The 19,384-nt window shown below is 34.6% G+C and overlaps 1 protein-coding gene across 2 annotated transcripts in view; it reads left to right on the forward strand.

Annotated features, from left to right (window-relative positions):
* Window positions 1–14,134, forward strand: part of UBE2W (ubiquitin conjugating enzyme E2 W) — an 86,660-nt gene extending 72,526 nt beyond the window's left edge. Inside the window, exons 5-6 of one of the 2 annotated variants that reach the window (XM_020971029.2) lie at window positions 2,308–2,383; window positions 10,584–10,696. In XM_020971029.2, the coding sequence (XP_020826688.1) occupies window positions 2,308–2,383; window positions 10,584–10,597 (90 nt within the window). In that variant the 3' untranslated portion in view covers window positions 10,598–10,696. Of the gene's footprint in view, window positions 1–2,307; window positions 2,384–10,583 lie in introns of both variants that reach the window. The other variant, XM_078153356.1, reaches the window with a different exon arrangement.
* The last annotated feature ends 5,250 nt before the right edge of the window (window positions 14,135–19,384 follow it).

The following is a 19,384-nucleotide window of genomic DNA, read 5'->3' on the forward strand; positions in this document are numbered from 1 at the left end:
ATTCATTTCGTATGATCATTTGACACTCCCCAAAATTAATCTTTCCTACTTGCTTCCTTGGTGTGACATATGCTAATATAAGCTTGTTTTGTGTTGTTGTTGTTTTTTAACCAAAATAATCTTTTCATGCTCTGGCATGGACAGCTGATTAAGAGTTCAATAACATCCAGCTTAGTTGGAGTTCAGATTTCTGGCATCATCAGACTTCTGAATGGTGGCCCCAAACCAAGTAAAGCAAGAATGCTTTTGAGCATCAAATACCCTAAATACCTGTGCAAGTTTTGGGACTAAAGCACTTTGCTCCTTAGGAAACACAATAGGCCTTTTACTCAAAGCCTTATTTACCTTCATTTAATACAGAATTGTTATGAAGATTGATTTTCAGATTTCCATCTCCTTCCTTAGCAAATTGAAAGCCCTTAAACTGAGGAGTTTGGGGGGAAGGAAGAGAACTGTTAGAGGAAGGCACCATAATAATGGATAGTGAAAGAAGGAAGAAAGAAGAAAAACTAAAGAGTAGGCAAAACTGGTGTCTTCAAGCCCAAGACATAATGGATGACTGAGTCATTCAAAGGAGGTTAAATACATCTCTTCCAAGTCTAGGAAAATGTGGATTATATAAGGATTACCATAACAATGATCAAAATGTTGATACTTTAAAAGGTGGTTATAGTTCTTTAAAGTGGTTTTCTGTAAAACTGTATTTACCTGAATAACAACTTTAATATGAAGAGTCAGTTTTCATTCTGAAGTAGTTTCATATCCTAGTTTCATTCTTATTTTTTCTATAATTATGTTGAATGATAACCAATTGCACAATCAACTTAGTGTTATTGAACAAGTCATTTAACCCTTGTTAAGTTTCCTAATTTTCAAAGTTAGGGCAGATGTTTTATCCATTTATGTTTTACAATCCTACACTTTAAAATGATTTCTCTTAAGTATCAAAAGAGAAAAATGTGAGTGCTTTAAAAGTAAAAGCATATTATGCTAATTCAGAGAGTGAGGATATTTCTCCTTTTTTTCCCTTATAGCTAGTTATGTGAATGCAATATGCTTCCCAAGTGTGTTTTCCCATTTCATTATTGATGCCACACAGAGCTGCTATCTTTAACTCTCACATAACAAGAAAGGACCTTGATTACCTGTTCCTTAAAATTTTTAAGAGTGCGCACGCGTGCGTGTGTGTGTGTGTGTGTGTGTATTCCCTTATTAGCTTAGAGAAATTGATTTGATAGTATGTCTAAATATGCAGTTTGTAACAGAAGATTGTAGGTGGGAAGATATTAATATTTAGTGATTAAATTGAAGGGATGAGATAGTTGCTATGAAAGGAGAGAGAAGAGGAGGAAGAACATTCTCCCAAACTGCCATCATTGCCTATAAATGCCATTTCCCAGAGCCTTATAATTATGGCCTTGAACTTGGACATAATTCTTCTGCTCAATGTTAGATTTTTCATGTTCACCTCTTCCTTAATTGCTCTTAGATTCACTGTTTCTCTTGTAACTTTTTTGGCTTTGCTGATTTTTCCCTATGCCCCAGGAACATGTGCCCCTGGTCTGCCGTTTGAAGGTTTTTTTTTAATGTGGAAATTCCAGCATAGGTTATTTTATATGTACATATATACATACATACATAGTATATATATATATATATATATATATATATATATATATATATTATATATATATATATATATATATATATATATATATAAAAATAACACAGTATGGAAGCCTTGATGTCTTATGACATGTTCTTAATAGCATTACATTGTAGTACCACTTTATTTAAGTGGTTCTCAAATTTCCCAAATTCTTTGGATGATTGGGTGTTTACTAAATTAGTTTTTTAAGGACACTAATTATATTAAAAGTCATTAAAAAAAGAAAGAGAAAACGAAATCAGTTGTTTACAAAGGGGCCATAAGGAATTGTCATTGCAATCTTTGATTTCCTCCTTTATAGATGAACATGTGTATGTGTGTTTATATGTTTAAACATACATGTTTAAAATCTGATTCTCTCTTCCATATTGGCTCTTCTGTATCCACAGAACACATATAACCATGTGTGACATTTAAACAATTTAGTTACCAATAGTATAATTTCCCACAATATAAAGCTTTCTTTTCTTTTTGCTATGTCATTGACATCACATACAGATACATATTGATTTCCTGTCCATTCTCTAAATATTACACACACGAAGATTTTGTATAACTAAGGATTATTTAGAATATTTCACTTAATTTCCTTTTTTTTTTAGCTATTTATTTTATCCATTTAAACTTTCTGGTTTCAGAGGCGACCACCAGATAATTCTTTCTATGTAAGAACATGTAACAAGAATCCAAAGAAAACAAAGTGGTGGTATCATGGTAAGCATTCAATTTGAAATGACTTTTTAAAAAAATAACATTTCAGTAAGAAGAATTATATTGCATACAGTCAAGTTAGTGGGAGGGGGCTTATGGTTTGAAATCCTTGTTCCGTGTTGTATAAGGAATTTTTTTAGCAATTTTAATTAAGTTATCTTTTTGCATGGTGGGGGTAAAAAAAAAGACCAACAACTTTGGATTCCAATTGGTGAGCAAAAATAGATGACTACCATCCAAAGGAGCTAAGTTAGGTCAGTGGATAGTGCAGGAAAGCCTAGGTTCGTATCTAGCTGACACTATGTGACTTAATCTCTGGCCATCTCAGTTTCCTCATCTCTGAAATGGAGATGATAATAGCATCTACTTCCCAGAGTTATGAGGCTCAAATAAGATAGTATTTGTATAGCACTTTGCAAACTTTAAAATGCTATATAAATGCTAGCTATTATGAACAAATAAAATGATGTTAATATTTTGAGCACTTACCGTATATGTAAAAATAGAAGAAATCTCTGTAAATTTTCAGCTCAGAAATAATGTTGGTAGGAAAATTTTGCTTTTATAAGTCAAACTAATTCTTTTTAGTATAAGTATTGATGCTATGTGTTTTCCTTTGGTCTAAAGTAGATAATTTTGGTAGGAAAAAACAATCAATTTATGGTAATTTATTAAATATAAGCTTTCTTTATCCTACTGCTTCCCTCAGGAATTGATGCCTAGGTGTCATACCTTCTAAATTATTTATAATTTCCATAACTCTTAAGTTTTCTCTTCTTTTTCTCTTTGTTCAGGTTGATAGGATTGTGTTAATGTTTGAGTGTTCTTCTGTCTTAATTACCTTTAGAAACTTATTTATTATCTAATATATGATAATCTATTTAAAATCTAATAATGACTTTGTATTGTACCAGACTTTGTTGTAGTTAGTTTCCTTCATAGTATAGTCTTCTTTACTAAGCTAAAAGTCAGTGGAGAGTCTAGAATCAAAGTATTGACACAACTATTTTATTTAAAAATCTGCTAAACTGAGTGGAAACTTTTTGCCCAATAGGTGTGCTTAGATGAATGGGTCATAATTTTGTCAGAAGTAGTAATATACTTATATGTCTATCACACTATAAGGCTCACCATGCATTTTCCTCCCAGCCCTGTGAGGTAAGTGGTTCAGTTGTTATCTCCGTTTTGTGGATGAGTAAATAGTTTCTGAGGGGTAAGAAAAGTGGCACCAAGAAAAGAGCCTTTTCTCTTCCAATACATTTGAAAAAATCTTTCCGGGATGACCTTTGTGTCTGTGTTCACTGTCCTTCATAGCTCCATTTCACATTACATTAAAATGTCTCTTAACTGGGCACTAGTTAACTGTCCATTTTGGAGGAGAGAGACTAATAGCATTATTGTTAAGATAAACTTCCATCTTTTGCTGTTTTGAGAGACAGTACAGTTTCATAGAGCCAGTCTATCCCTTGTAACTCCCTTGGGTCAGGGACCTCACAAGGAGGATATCATCATTTGGGATTAGACTTTGTTATTGTTTTTTAGTGGGTTTTGGTTGTATCTGACTCTTTATGTCCCCTTGTGGGGCGCTTCAATGGTTTACCATTTCCTTCTCCTGCTAATTTTATAGATGAAGAAGCTGAGGCAAATAAGGTTAAGTGACTTGCACAAGGGCACACAGCTAGTAAGTGTCTGAGACCAGCTTTGGACTCAAGTAGAGGAGTCTTCCTGATTCCAGGCCCGTGGATTACACTTAACCTAGGTCAATATGGTTTTGTTGCTGCTTGAGTAAATTTTTATGTTCTTCACCCACAAGGTTGGGATTTCTACTTTAAAAAACCCGATTCAGAGATCACAGTCCTTTCTTTCTTCTTTGGTACCATTTCAGAACTGTAGCTTCTGTGGAGCAGTTAGTGCTCAAATGTGTTGAGATTTTGGTATAAAAATTATGTATAGATAATTATAAGGATATCAAGGTGGTATGAAAGTTATGCCTGCTTTTCCAGATTTTATTGTCTTTCCTGTTTAGAAAGTAATTGTTGGGGTGGCTAGGTGGCGCAGTGGATAAAGCACTGGCCCTGGAGTAAGGAGAGCCTGAGTTCAGATATGACTTCAGCCACTTACTAGCTGTATGACCCTGGGCAAATTACTTAACCCTGAATGCCTCAAAAAAGAAAGAAAGAAATTGTTGGTGTTTATCTGAAAAGTCTTTATATTTTACTCTTAGCCGGCTATATTTAGTCTTAGTCTGTTTATGATCATAGAACTACAGAATTGAAAGGGGATCTCAAAGGTAATCTTGTCCATCCTTTAGGCCAAACACAAATGTTAGCTATAAATAAGCTCTAACATCCCTGAGAAGAGTTTATCTAGGGTCTGAAAATTTTCAGTGGCAAAAAAACTTAGTCCTTTTAAGGCCACCTATATGACCTTTGCACACCTCTGGTAAGTTTTTCTTTATATTGAACCAAAAATTTGCCTCCATATCACTTCTATCCATTGATAGTAGTTATTTCCTCTGGAGATAAGCATCCTTCTTAAAACCTTCTCTTTAGGCTAAGCAGCCATAATTCCTTCAGTAGATTTTTTTTTATGCCATGACACACTGTTCTCTACCTGCTCCAGATTGTTAATACCTCTTATTAGATATGGTGTCCAGAACTGCATACACTGTTCCAGATGTGGTCTGACCAGGGCAGAGTACAGTGAGACTGTCATAATAATTTATTTAACATTTACATCAAAGCATCTTCCTTTTAGTAGTCCTTGCTCTGGACATCATACTTTTCATAAGGCGGATGAAGATTACATTAGCTGCTTTGATTGCTTTGACTTTCATGAGCTTTTGGTTTGGCAAACCCCTTAGATCTTTTTTTTTTTCATGTAACTTTCTTTTCAGGAACATTTTCCCCATCCTTTGTGCAGTTCTTTGAAACTGATTGTGTAGGACTTAATTTTTGTGCTTGTAATTTCTTTCATCTTTCAGTCCGTTATTCCAACCATTCCGTCTTTTGGATCCTGATTCTGTCAAGCTATTTATGTATTAGTTAAATCATTTCAGCCCCATGTCATTTTTTAAATTTGATAAGCATGTCATTGATGTCTTCAGATTATTGTTTTTAAAAATATTGGGGAAAACAGGACCATGTAACTTGCCTCAAGACCCTCTGCCATGTAGATATAAATCCATTAATCAGCACTCGTTGGATCTTTGAGTCGTCCAGTTCCAAACTGGCCTCATTGCATTATCCCTGTTCATTTCTTTTTGCTTTTCAAAGCAATTTCATAAGCAAGTTGATAAATACCTTGCTGAAACCCAAATATGTGACATGTCCCATCAGCATTCTCCTATCTTAAAGAAAATGAGTCTTCTGTGGCATGGTTTATTATTATTTTTATTATTATTATTTTGAATTTTTTTTGGATCTTTTTTTTACATTTCTTATTTTTAAATTTATTAGTGTGTTAATAATTTTATTTAATAAAATTTAATTATTTTAAGCTTTATTGTGAAAAGTCATCAGCACTAACATTCCATTATTCAGAAAACAAAAAAGAGGATTATATATGAAACTGTGAAATTATTATGTAATTTTAAAAATGTATATTAAATTTAACAAGGAAGAAATGAAATTGCCCTGTTTGTCATGACTTGAATGAATAAGTCATAAGGCATTTATTAAGGAATTACTGTGTGCCAGGTACTATGTTAAGCACCAGCAATAAAAAATTTTTTTTCTTTTTAAAGAAATAGTCTCTCCTTTCTAGAAACTTACTCCAAGGATAGGCAGTATCTGTAGGGGAAGGTGACCAGGAAAAAGAGTTTTGTTTTTGGAACATGCCAGAGGAGTGGGAGGTGGGGGGAATTGGGAGCTGATAGGAAGGTTTCCCCACAGGAGTAGGCAGAGAGAGTAGATGGATCACTAGATAGGATGTGAAACTGAAGCATGGTCTGGTATCCAGGGTAAGCCAGTAGTAGGTATGTTGGGTCAAATGGGATAGTTTGATAATTTGAAATAGACTCAGTCAACATTTAATAAAGTTGGACTCTAGAGTAGGACAAAGCACTGTGCTAAGCACTAGAGATACAAAGAAAGACAAAAATAGTCTCTTCCGTCAGGGAGTTCACAATCTAATTGGAGGTGGGGGGGTAGGGATGGAGAATAGCAAACAACTATGTCAAACAAAGAATAAGATAAATTAAAGATAATCTTAGAGGGAAGGGACTAACATTGAGTACTGGAAAAGGCTTCTTGCAGATGTCTAGAGGTAGAAAAAAAGGAGGATGGAGGACAGCCATTGAAAATACACAGAGTTGCATTTTCAACTGATGAAATGTATGGAACAGAAAGGAGACCAGAGTCGCTGAAACATAGAGTATGTATAGGGAAGAAAGATTAGAAAGGCAAAAAGGAACCAGGTTATGAAGGGCCTAAAAGCCAAACAGAAGGATTTAATATCTGATCCTGGAGGTAGTAGGGACCACTGGAGTTTACAAGAATAATGTGACTTTGTCAGCTGCTTTGCTAAAATCTAGATTACTGTATCTATACCCTTTGATTTCCCAGTCTGGTAACTTTGTTAAAAAAAGAAAAAGAAAGAAAGAAAGAAAGAAAGAAGAGAAAATTAGGTTAGTCTAGCATGATTTGGATTGTTAAAAAGTTTTTATTCATCTTTTGTTTTATGTTTCATTTCCAAGTGTATTCCTACCCTCATTTTTCCTCAGAAAGCCTCCCCACCACCACCACCTTCGTTTTTCTCTGTCTTTTTAAACAACAGCAACAAAATGTTAAAGGATGGGTTGGGGGAATGGGGTGCAGGTGGGATGGGGAGTGGCTCTTCGAAGTTAATCAAATAGCCACGTGGAACTTTATATGCATTCATAGTTCCTGCCCTCTGCAAACAAAGGTGTGTTTTTTTCTCTTTGGGACCAGACTTGATCATATAATTACACAGAATTAGTTTTTATTTTGGTGTTATTGTTCTTGTACATTGTTTATAGATACTACATACAAAATTATCTTGGTCTTGCTTAATGTTATCTGTTCTTGATAAAGCCAAGCTAGTTCTTTTTATCGTTTTTCTGAATGGTTCAATTACCATTACACCTTGAATATAATAATGCCTTTGAAAATTTCTCTTGGAATCAAAGTCCGATTCACTATAGTACTCCGACATCCACTGTTTTTTTTTCTTCTTCATATTTTTCCAATTACATGTGAAGACAGTTTTTAACATTTATTTTTTAAAAATTGAGTCCCAAATTTTTCTCCTTCTCTCCCTCTCCTCCTCTCTCCCTAAAATTGGCAAGCAGTTTGATATAGGTTATATATGAGACATCCATTCTTTTCACTTTATTTTGGAAAAATCTGTGCATTTGCCTTTTTCCAGTCCTGACACTATCCCTCACCCTGTTCATATCCTGTTTTTTTTTTAAACAAACAATAATAGTCTCAGTGATATCTTTGAAATCAAATTTGTCTTCTTGCTTAGACTCTCTCTAGTTCACTTTGATTTGTTTTCATTATAAATCATGAATTTTTTTGGTTTTTGTTCTTAAGGGTTCTTTACTTGGATTTTTGTTTTCTATTGCTATTCTTCCTACGTTATCTATGTATTATCTACTTCGGTGAAGTAAGGTAAGGCAGGTTTTTTTCCCCTTTCCCCAGCCTTTTTCCAAATTAAAGTCATTTTGATTAGATTTGCAAGATTCCAGGTAAATTCTTACCAGCCTTCGTTGAAGGGATTCTTTCTTTGGCCCAAAGATTATTATTCTTATTTTTTAAACTGTGATCTAGAAATAGCCTCCCTCAGAAGGATATCTAATTTCTTAAGCCACAAGTCTTTAACTAGTTTTTGCTATAAGCTAAAGTTATACCTCAGTAAGACTTTTTTATCTCATTTTACCAAATACCGCCTAAATCCTATTACTAGCTTTTAAGCACTAAGTCAGGATGGTAGAAGCTACCATTACTTTCTAGAAGATAGATACTAATCTACTAGGATATTTTGCATCACTTCTGTCTTCTCCTCATCATCCACCCTCACTCCAAAAAACAAACAACAAGGAAAAAAAATTATCTGACCAAAGGATTGGATCTCTTTCTTGGGATTTTCAAAATATTGCTAGTCATGCATGACAGACTTAATTTGATGTGTGACCTTACTTTGAAAGCTGATGGGGATAATTCCTTCCTACTACAGTGTATGTTCATTGATCCAACAAATAACTGAAATAAGAGATTTGTCTTCAACTATGAAACTAGACTACATCTGCTATATGTTATAGACTATTCATTCTGGGTAGGATGTCCATGGTTTCAGTTTTTAGGAATGTCTAGAGTCTGTAGGCTGCATTCCATCCAGCCCTTCATATTCATACTCTTTAGCTTTGGAGAATCAAAAGGATATTTCTATCTTCTTCATACTGAAAAACTCATATCTTAGACTTCTAAAGAATCTCATTTAGGTCTTACAACTAATATTCTCTGTTTGACCTCTCATTTCTTACCTATTAGTAGTCCAATTCAATTTATGAAAGATGATTCAGTTTTATTTTTGAAGGACTCTGTTAAATGTAAGCTTTATCCTCCAAGTGTGTATCCCCCCAACAACTCCTATCTCAATTTATTAAATGTCTTTTAAATACCTTTGTGGAAGGCACTGTATTAAATGCTTCAGCTTATTTTAAAAAAAAGTCTGATTTCAGAGTGCTTACAAGGGGAGATAAAATGTATGTAAATACTCTTTAATCCAAAATACATGTTATAACAAGAATGTGAATATATGCTTTCAAGTGCTTTGAGAGATTTGAGGAGGGAAGGGATCAGGAAAAGCATTTATGAAAGAGAGAATGAATGCTTTCCAGGAGGGTCATATGCAGATGCTGAGAGATTAGAAAGTGCAAACCAAGTGCAAAGTATGAGTAGTTCATTTGAGGAGATCATAGCATATATGAAGAGGAATAGGGCTAAATTGGTTCCTTTACAAACTTGACTGAAGAGAGCAACTTAGTTTCCTTCCAATAGTTATACTCCCTCCACTCATCAGCAGGATCAGAATCTCTAGAGGATTGGTTCACAGGACTTTCTTAGGCTTTCTGGAAGGTAGGTGCAGATTCACTGATCCTTTGATTGCCACTAAACCATTCCTACCAAGACTGGCTGTGTCAGCAGTCTATCAATCCTGACAAGCTGGTGACAACAGATGATATATTTGGAGCAATAGTTTCGCAGTTGTACCCTTGAATTATTTGAATTTCTTTGGTGCTATGCCGTCTTATAATTATTTTATTTATCTTTAATACATAAACAAATTGATTTCTCTGGCCTTTGAACTCTAAGGACTTTTTTTGTTTTGTTTATATCTTTTTAGTGTACATAAGTAATTTCTCCTTTTTATAACAAAGACTAAAACAGAGGAGAAAAAAGCAGTTCGGGAAAACCAATCAGTACAATAACTGAGTCTTAATAGTATATTTAATGTTTCACACCATAGTACCCCAACTCTGTGCAAATTTTAATGAATAAGAGACCTTTCTAAAGAAAGGTTAGTAAACTCTGAATTTAGGCAACTTCCACTTTTTCATTAACAGTTTGACAAATACATGATTTTTTTCCTGTTATGTGCATATACATATTTGTGTATTTGTATAGAAAAGTAATACATATCATTTGGATTTTTATTTCACTTAATTGTTTGCAGGGTTAGGGAACCTGCAACCTTGAGGTCACATGTGGCTTTCTAGGTCCTCGAGTGCAGCCTTTTGACTGAGTCCAGGTTTTACAGAACAAATCCTTTTATTAAGGGGATTCGTTCTATGAAGTTTTGATTCAGTCAAAGGGCCTCACTTGAGGACCTAGAGGACCATATATGGCCTCGAGGCTGCAGGTTCCCCACCCCTAGTTTAGAGTGAATATTGATGGTAAATCATGAATTGATTGGGCATATGCTACCATTTCTCAAAAGACACAAAACAAGTTTCTTTTTGAATCTTTGTGTAACTCTTTGATTTGTCAAATTAATATAATCAAGACTTAAACTAAAGATTGTTGCAAAATCATATTGATTGGAGACATAGGGTCAAAGTAGGGCTACAAGTTTTAAAAGTATATTTTTTGCCTCATAAAGTTATTTCTGTACTAGAATATTTTGTAAATATTTGTGCATGCTTTTTAAATATATTCTTCTTCTTTTTTCTTTTAAGATGATACATGTTGATGCCGCCATTGTGAACCTCCTAGCAGAAGATACCCCTACTGAGAAAATGAGCACTTTGATCATTCAGTCTTTGAACTTTAACTTTTGACTGGAAGTGACCTATAGGCAATGAAGACTACTTCCTTTTTCTGCATTTTTACTCGTGTGCATTCTGGGCACGTGTTGATCGCTGGTTCATTCCAGGCAACTGACATGCTTTATTAGTCATACAAGTATTAATGCAGGTGTCAGGAAATGTCAGAATAATTCCATTTTTTTATTTTTATTTTTTAAAGCTTTTGGAAAATGTCCAGGGCCTCCATGTATTGTGCAATAACAATGACTTCTTGGCAGTTTTGAGACGTTCATTGCTGGCAGTGGACGTTGCTAGCAGGAAATATTTTACTCCTGCCACCAAATGATAAATGCATGAAAGGGCCTATGAAATGAGTTTATCAGTTATAATGGGATTATAAATAAAGTGAAGGATCCATCATAACTTTGAAAGTCACCCCAACCATTTAATATTTGGATTCTATGCACTGTGATCCTAACGTTAGCAGCATGAATTAACATGCTTGTTTATAAAGGACTGTAATGAAAGATCATTGCATATTTATTGAATTGTTTATATGCTGTCAGATTGTTTTGACATGAAAGGTTTTCGAGTAACATTGGCAGAGAGGTACAATATGTTATCCCTATGGTGAAAATAAATACATTTGTTGTATATAGTTACTCAATCTCTGAAGTAAATGTATGAGTAATATAGGGTATGAATGGTTTAATCAAGGCTTTATTTTGGAAGTAAGAAAAAATGGCAGTGATCATTGAATTGCTGCAGTCCATAATTGGGCTTATAATTTGTACATTAAAAGCTTTTTCCAAGTAGATTACATTCTATTACTTCCTGCTAGCCATCAGCATGAGCCCTGCTGCCTTCATAATATTTCTTTTATTTATGTGTTTGAAAAATCCATACACCATTTTGTTTGTGGTCTCATTTCTTTTGTTATTGTAAGTTGAGTTTGAATGTTGGAATATTTTAATTGAAAAACTTTGTCAAAATATTTTCTTGTAAATTTTCTTTATCTGTAAGCACCATCTTGTCTTTTAATCCTGTACTATAAAGAAAGAAATACATTTTTGACAGAGGCTTAATGTTTTGACAAAAAAAGTGTGGACATTTTTATTTAAGTTTAAACAACTAAAATATAATATGATATTTTTGCTTGTCTGTCTCACACAGCTCTAGTTTTTCCCTTTTTTTTTGATGGTGCTTCTTCAGAAGCCTTTGCATTTAGATGACTTTTCTACATAAAAAAATGTTGAAAGATAGGTTTAGTTATTGTCACCAATATTGTAATTTAATGATATTGCAACTAGGTTCTCTTTTAAGAAAGCATTTAATGTATTTTATAAACTACCTTTAACACTTATGCAAAATCAGTTTCTACTACAATGTTTTTACTACTGCCTTATGGTTGCACTTTGAAAAAATAAATCCTACAGTGAATATTCGCTTTAATTTGGAGCTTTAAAAAAAAAATAGGGACTTGGCTGAAAGTAATTGAAATATTACCCCAAAAAAACTAAATCTAGAATTGGCAAAAGATATTCTAAGTACTGTTTTTAATTTGTGTATAGTAATGATATTTTGTAGCATTGTACATACTGTTAATTACATAAAACCTTGCACTTTTAAAAAGTGTAATTGCTGAACTCAGGGGTGGGTAGGCCTTGTATTTTTGCTGTAGAAGTGTTGAATTTTTAAGAAAAAATATGGCCACCAAGTTATGGCTGTTGTTAATTTAGCAACACTGCTAGTTTGCAACTCTCACCTTTTCTATTAAAAGTTTGCTTTAGATCTCATTTAACACTTAAAACTGTGTGGTGAAGCTAGATGTACACAAGTTCTCAGTGATCTTTATAATACTTCAACCAGTTGGCCTCTTTAGAGCCAATTATTTTTAATGCTTTGGAGCTACTATAATTTAGTTTTTAACTACTTTTAATATAAAATTTTGCAGCTGTAAATTAGTTAAAGTATGTATTTTCATATTTTATCCAACTGCTTTATAGTACTGGGTGACTTGACCCATCATTTCCCCAAAAATCTTTCCATTCTGCTGGATTCTCCCTCCTATGTTAGAAATATTTCTTGTGAAAATTATTCACCAAAGGACTTAGGCTTGCTGTATTGTAGATTGAGGTAATATATAGGATCATAGTAGCCTTTTGGTATAAGCAATGTTTAGGTATACTTACTTCTTCACCTACAGTCACCATGAAATGGTTTAAAGTGTAAATAGAAAAAAAAGGTTTTAAATGACATAGTCGCAAATGGAAACTATGATTTAAAGAAAGAAGAATATGGTAAAATATTAGAAGGATAGTCAAAAGCCAGCCGCCCACAAAATAACATATAGCGATCTGGTTTAGAATTTAAAAATATTTAAAGAGCAAAAACATTAATTTCTTTACGTCTTCTTTGCAAATTTGGTTGTTGACAAGTTGGCTTCACGAATATTTTGTATTTGCTGTATGATGAAATGAATTGGTTTACTTACATCACTGTCCTAAACTAGAGCTAAATAATTGATTGTTTTGTGGTAGAAAATAATAGCTACTAATGTTAATAATTTAATTACCCATTATTTGGAAGCCTCATATCCGGATGCTGTTACCAGAATACCAAGAAAATGTATATAATGTTAAAGAATGTGCTTGCCTCACCTTTCCACATCTACTACAAGATAAAGGCACTATTTGTTGCATAAACCTGTAGAAATAATACTTTCTTATTTAGCATATATATATTTTTGGAACATTCTTCTAGATTGCCAAATATTTAGCTAGTGCTACTTTCAACTTATACATTATTTATGCATGCTTAAATCATGAGCATGGTACCCTTTCAAAAAACATTTTAAATATGTCAAATAGGTATTATTGCTATTAGATGGTAAAGAGTGAGGTTGCATTCACCTTCCTGGGAAAGAAAATATTTTTAGTACATTTTGGGACTGTTCTATAAGGATCTAATTTTTGCAACTAAAGGACCTTTTATAATATATCAAAGAGTATAGAAAGCTGCTTCTTTTCTTTTAGAAGAAAAGGCTGAGATCTTTAAGTATGATGTAACTGTGGGGGGGAATGTCTTCCATTGTTCTGAATAGATCAATATTTGGCACAAAGAATAACTAGAATATTTCATGAGTAATTCTCTGGGTTTTTTATACCTACAAAAAATATTTCCAAAGGTCAGATGCCTGTGTTGGGCACATACTGTTTAGATTCTAAAATAGGGACCCATGGCTGCATAATTGCTCCTAAACCACACCAAAGATAATGGAATCATTGAAGTTATTTGGAAGCAGACTGTCACTGTTTATGTACACTTTTATTATAACTTGTTGCTGATAATTCAACTTTAAACACCTGTTTCCAAGAATTAAGAGAAATTGTTGGAATTTCTTGCTAAAAATAGAAGAGCTAAGGAGAGGTAATGTTTGTTTAATCTGTTTTAAATAAAGAATTCAGTGTCACTAGTCCTAAGTTTTTATGATTCCTGCTGCTTATATTTCTTGACTTCAGTTTTTATTGGATTTTAGTTTATTTTCTCCACCTTCGCTGAATGCTAGAAATTCAATATTAGTTTGGATTTCCTTTACACAATATTTATCTGGTATTGGGGGATGAAAAATGTCATTTAAATGAATTTTTCTGGTAAATGAAACCCACCTGTAATTTAACTTTTTCATATTCATGCTTCTTCATATTCAGCCCAATTGATTAGTAAGTTGTAACTCTTATAGAACCCTCAATTTTTCATAGGCTTTTTTGACCCTATACTAATTGGCTTCAGGCTGCTTTGCTATTTGCTCTTTTTGTAGGTTTTATGTGTCTTACTACTCCTGGCTCTTTTTATTCCTAGTTTCCCCCATCAAATCAGCTATGAGGTCCAGAAAGCTGAACTTGTTAGAATCATGTCTAAAATGATAATAGTCTGTGAGTGAGAGCCATAGTTTCTTTCATGGGTGGGCAGCATAGGGTTTATGTAGAATGCTGGACTTAGGGTTAAGACTTGGGTTCACATTCTGCTTCAGGCACTTATTGGCTTTATGATCCGTAGAAAGTCATTTAAGCTCTCTGTCAGTTTCCACTTTAAAATAAAGGATTTGAACTTGATGGTCTCCAAGTTCTCTTCTGTCTCAAAATCTGTGATCTTACAAAGCTTTTAAACCAACCTATTAACACATTGTACATTGTATATTCACTCAAAAATGTGCATTTATGATCATAGTAATTTGACACTTGGAATGTATCTTTTTTTTTTTTGGCTAGGCAATCAGGGTTAAATGACTTTGCCAGGGTCACACAGCTAGTAAGTGTCAAGTGTCTGAGACTGGATTTGAACTCGGGTCCTCCTGACTCCAAGGCCAGAGCTCTATCTACTGCACCACCTAGCTGCTCCTGGAATGTATCTTAAGATACGTTCCAAACTTCTCATTTTACACATGAGGAAACATGTAAATGGCTTGCCAGATAATTCCTATGCCTCCCAAACCTTTAAACTGAAGTCATTTGTACCTCTCATGCTTTTGTGTTTTTTGTATCATATTTGTATATAAGCTCCATGGGAATAGGGTCAGTGCCTTTTGTTCTTGTTCAGTTATTTTCAGTCATGTCCAACTCTTCATGACCCCATTTGGGGTTTTCTTGGCAAGGATATTGGAGTGGTTTGCCATTTTCTTCTCTAGCTCATCTTATAGATGAGGAAACTGAGGCACAGGGTTAAGTGACTTGCCCAGGGTCACACAGCTAGTAAGTGTCTGAGGCCAGATTTGAACTCAGGAGGGAGGAGCTCCCAACTCCAGGCCTGGCATTCTAATTCACTGTGCCACTTAGCTGCCCTAATGCCTTATCTAATCTCATTTGTTTCCCTCTAAAGTATAAGAAGTTATTGAATTGCTGAAGGTCACATGTCTAATGACAGATCTAAGACTTTCTAGTACACTATTTCTGCCACTCCCCTAGTGGAATACTGTGACTTGAAACATTATACTTTTCAAGCCCCACCAGTCAGGTATAGAGAGGGCTAGAGTAGCTAGAGCTACCCTTATTCTGTGTATAAATACACATCTGTTCTAGCAACATGGCCTGCTTCTGTGAAAATAATCAGAAATACTGTCAAAACCTTCAGATCCCACTGTCTTCCATATTGATATGATGACCTTTGTCAGGTTGACCTGGCTCTGCATGAACTGAGGGGTGTTTCCTGGCCCAGTACCTGAATCATAAACTGAGCCAACAAAAGAATTTTGTAGAGTAACCACATAAAAACTCATGGTTCATAGGTTACATTGGATTGGTTAAATTGTGGATGAGATTCAATATTTGATAGCTGATTGAATACATATAAATAAAATAAAAGGGATTCACTTCTTTCATATACAATAGTTAATTGCAATTAATCTTTGCCTTTTATATATTTTTTTAAGGCAATTATGGTTAAGTGACTTGCCCAGGGTCACACAGCTAGTAAACGTCAAGTGTTTGGTCTGAGGTCAGATTTGAACTCAGGTCCTCCTGACTTCGGGGCTGGTGCTCTATCCACTGTGCCACCTAGCTGCCCCTATATATTATTTTTGTTAAAAAGAATTCATGATATATCAGCCTCTCTCATTTTTGACCCCTCGTATATACCATGTGTATTGAAATTTCTAGAAGATTGAAGTTTCAAATTGGTCAAACTAATGCTGATAAGAAGAGACACCTTAAACCTTGCAGTTGGATGTGAATAAAGAAATGCCTCTCCATGTAGTGGGTATATAAACTTAATTTACAAAATACACATATAAGAGCTAGAATCTAGAATGCGGTTGAAATTTTATTTAAGGTTTATATGTTACATAAGAACAGAGCTTATTGGGTTCATTACAGATTTGTTGTCTTATTTCAGCTGGGACCTCAGTATAAGAAGACAGTCCTTTTATTCTTCCGTAATTGTTTCTCTATCGCAGTTGGCCATTGCTGCTGCTGCTCCAAAACTTGTCATCTTTCTTCAGCCTTCCTCACCTACTCATACCTAAGGACCTCATTTCTTTACCAAAAAGAAAAGAATCCATGAACTCTTTCTTTATCATCCTCCCAGTCTCATAGATTTCTCTTCTCACCAAGGCCACATGCATTCTTGAACCTGTCCTTCCCTGTCTTCTCCAACAGGTAGCCCTCTTTCCTCTATTTTCAATCTGTTCGTATCAGTTCTTTCCCTGCTGCCTACAAACAGGTCCAAGTTTTCCCCATCCTTAATAAATTCTCCTTAGACCTTACTTTCTCTTCCAGCTGTTATCCTCCTGTATCTCTACTCTTTTCATAGGAAATCCTAGGAAAATTTGTTGATTCCACTTCATATCCTCTCACTCTTCTGAACCTTGTAACTCAACTGAAAAATTGTTCTCTCCAAAGTTAGCAATGATCTCTTATTTGCCAAATTCAATAGCTTTTTCTCAGTCATCATGAATCTACTGCAGCATTTGGCACTTGACTACCTTCTGCTCTGGGTTTTTGTATCAGTTCTTTCTTGATTTTCCTCCTGCTTGTCTGACTGCTCTTCATTCTCCTTTTGCTAGCATCAGGCAGTATTGTGTTGTCAGTAGTTGTTGGATTTGGAGTCAAGAATACCTGGGTTTGAATTGTGCTTTAGAAACCAGCTCTGTGACCCTTGACAAGTCACTTCACCTCTGGACCTGAGTTTCCTTACCTATCTGGACTTTTGACATTTAAGGCTCCTTCTAGTTCAAAATCTATGATTATCATCCACAACCACACTCCTAACTGTGGGTGTAACTACTCTAAGGCTCTGTCCTGGGCCTTGTTCTCTTAGTGACCTCATTGTCCATAAGCTTAATCATTTTAATGCTGATGACTCTCAGATGTATGTATTTAACCTTATTTCTTTCATAAGCACCAGGCATACATTGTTGGATGTTTGAAACTGGAGAGACTCAACTGAACTCATCTTTTCCCCTAAATCTCTCTTCCAAATTTCCCTTTTTCTATTAAGGACACCATTATTTCAGTCACAGGTTCAGCTCAGCCTCACATAAATTAATCAGTTGTTGAATCTTGTTGTTTCTACCTCTGTATCTCACATGTGAACCCTCTCTCCACTTATACAGCTACAATCTATCACTTTTTGCCTAGACCAGGGGGTGGCAAATGCCCATAGACCAAATGCAGGGCACTGTTTGTTTTTGTACTGCTTGTGAGAGCTAAGAATGGTCTTCAATTTTTAAATAAAGTTTTAATGTATTTTAAAATGTAAAAATCATCATAAACCATAGGCTGGATTTTGTCCTCTGGCCATAGTTCGCTGACCCCTGACCTAGAATTTTCCAGACACCTATTTGCCTCAAGTCTCTTCCCTATTCCAAAAAACAGTACAATTCTACACAGGGAAAAATGGGCCTTTAGTCAAATAAAGGAGTTCCACACGTTCCTGATGAAAAAGACCAGAGCTAAATAGATTCTTGAAAATGCAAATAGGATTCAAGAGAAACAGAAAGGTAAAATGCATTTGAGCAATTTTAACTATGCCGTGAAATTTTTCTCCCCCTTTTAATATTCAAACAGTGTCTTTAAGGGTTACAGAAAGTATAAATAAAACATTAGGATTAATATTTTTATGATCTTAAGAGGATAAGGGGTGAACCTTTATCTCACATACAGTGCGAGGGAAGACTACAAACAGAAAAGAGAAAGGGAGTGGCCTATACATGAACCTAAATTGTCTGAAATGACCAAAGGACAGTTGAACACATGTCCACACTCAGGATTTTGGTTAGACAGACATTAAATAAGAGATAATTAGGAAAAAGGGAGAAGGAAGGACAAGGTTAAGGAAGGGGCTGGGAATTTGGGCGTAAGAAAGAGCCCAATTTCTGAATGTGTGATGGGGGATGAGGGTAAGAGTAAAAAATCTCATTTATAGCATAAGTGTTGAGCACACCTATCTCAATTTGTGAAGTGGCAAGAAAAGAAGGGAAATGTTAGAATAAAAGGAAATATGCAATTAACAATCTAATTTTAGATTAACAATCTCAAATATGAATGGGATGAACTTACCTATAAAGTACTAATTCCTTTTTCTTTTAGTTATTGAAGTTTTCCTCTTTTTCCCTATCATTAATTAAAATTCTCCTCTTCCCCTTCAACTTCTTTTGTTAGATTTTTTTCATTTTCTGTTATTTTTTTCTAAAGATGATTCCTTTATCTTATTCATAATTATCTTTTTTATTCCAAACTTCTATTCTTTGATTAATGGTCTTAATTATTTTTGTTCCTTCTCTTTGTGTTCCTTATGGAAATAAAGCATCTAAAATAACAAGTTTTGCTCTGTAGAACCCAGCTCCTTTCCCCTCCCATCTTTTTCTCACTTTTACAAGTACTGGTTCCTTTCTGATATAGTAAGAAGTATTGCCACATGGTAGAAATTTTTCTGTTTGCTCAAATTGGGTTGTTCAGTTTTATCCCATGCTCATTTCATGATAACTTCGCCTCATTTCCCATGCTATGTCCATGCTTTCCAACCCTTCTTGGTGTTGGTTGTACCTAGTAGATTTAATTTTCCTTTGCTTGAGGCAGTATATTGTCCATGGAGGCACAGCAGCCAGAGGAAGTGGTCTTGATGAGCATTAAATCCCTCTAGATTGGTAAGATCCCCAGTACGGAATATTCCCAACCATAGACATGTTCTTCACCCACTACTGAGTCAAGATGTGCCTCTTCCTACTTTTTCCCCCC

This window comes from Phascolarctos cinereus, unplaced genomic scaffold, assembly GCF_003287225.1.
Source record: "Phascolarctos cinereus isolate Bilbo 61053 unplaced genomic scaffold, phaCin_HiC Scaffold_4;HRSCAF=312, whole genome shotgun sequence".
Classification (NCBI taxonomy): Eukaryota; Metazoa; Chordata; class Mammalia; order Diprotodontia; family Phascolarctidae; genus Phascolarctos; species Phascolarctos cinereus.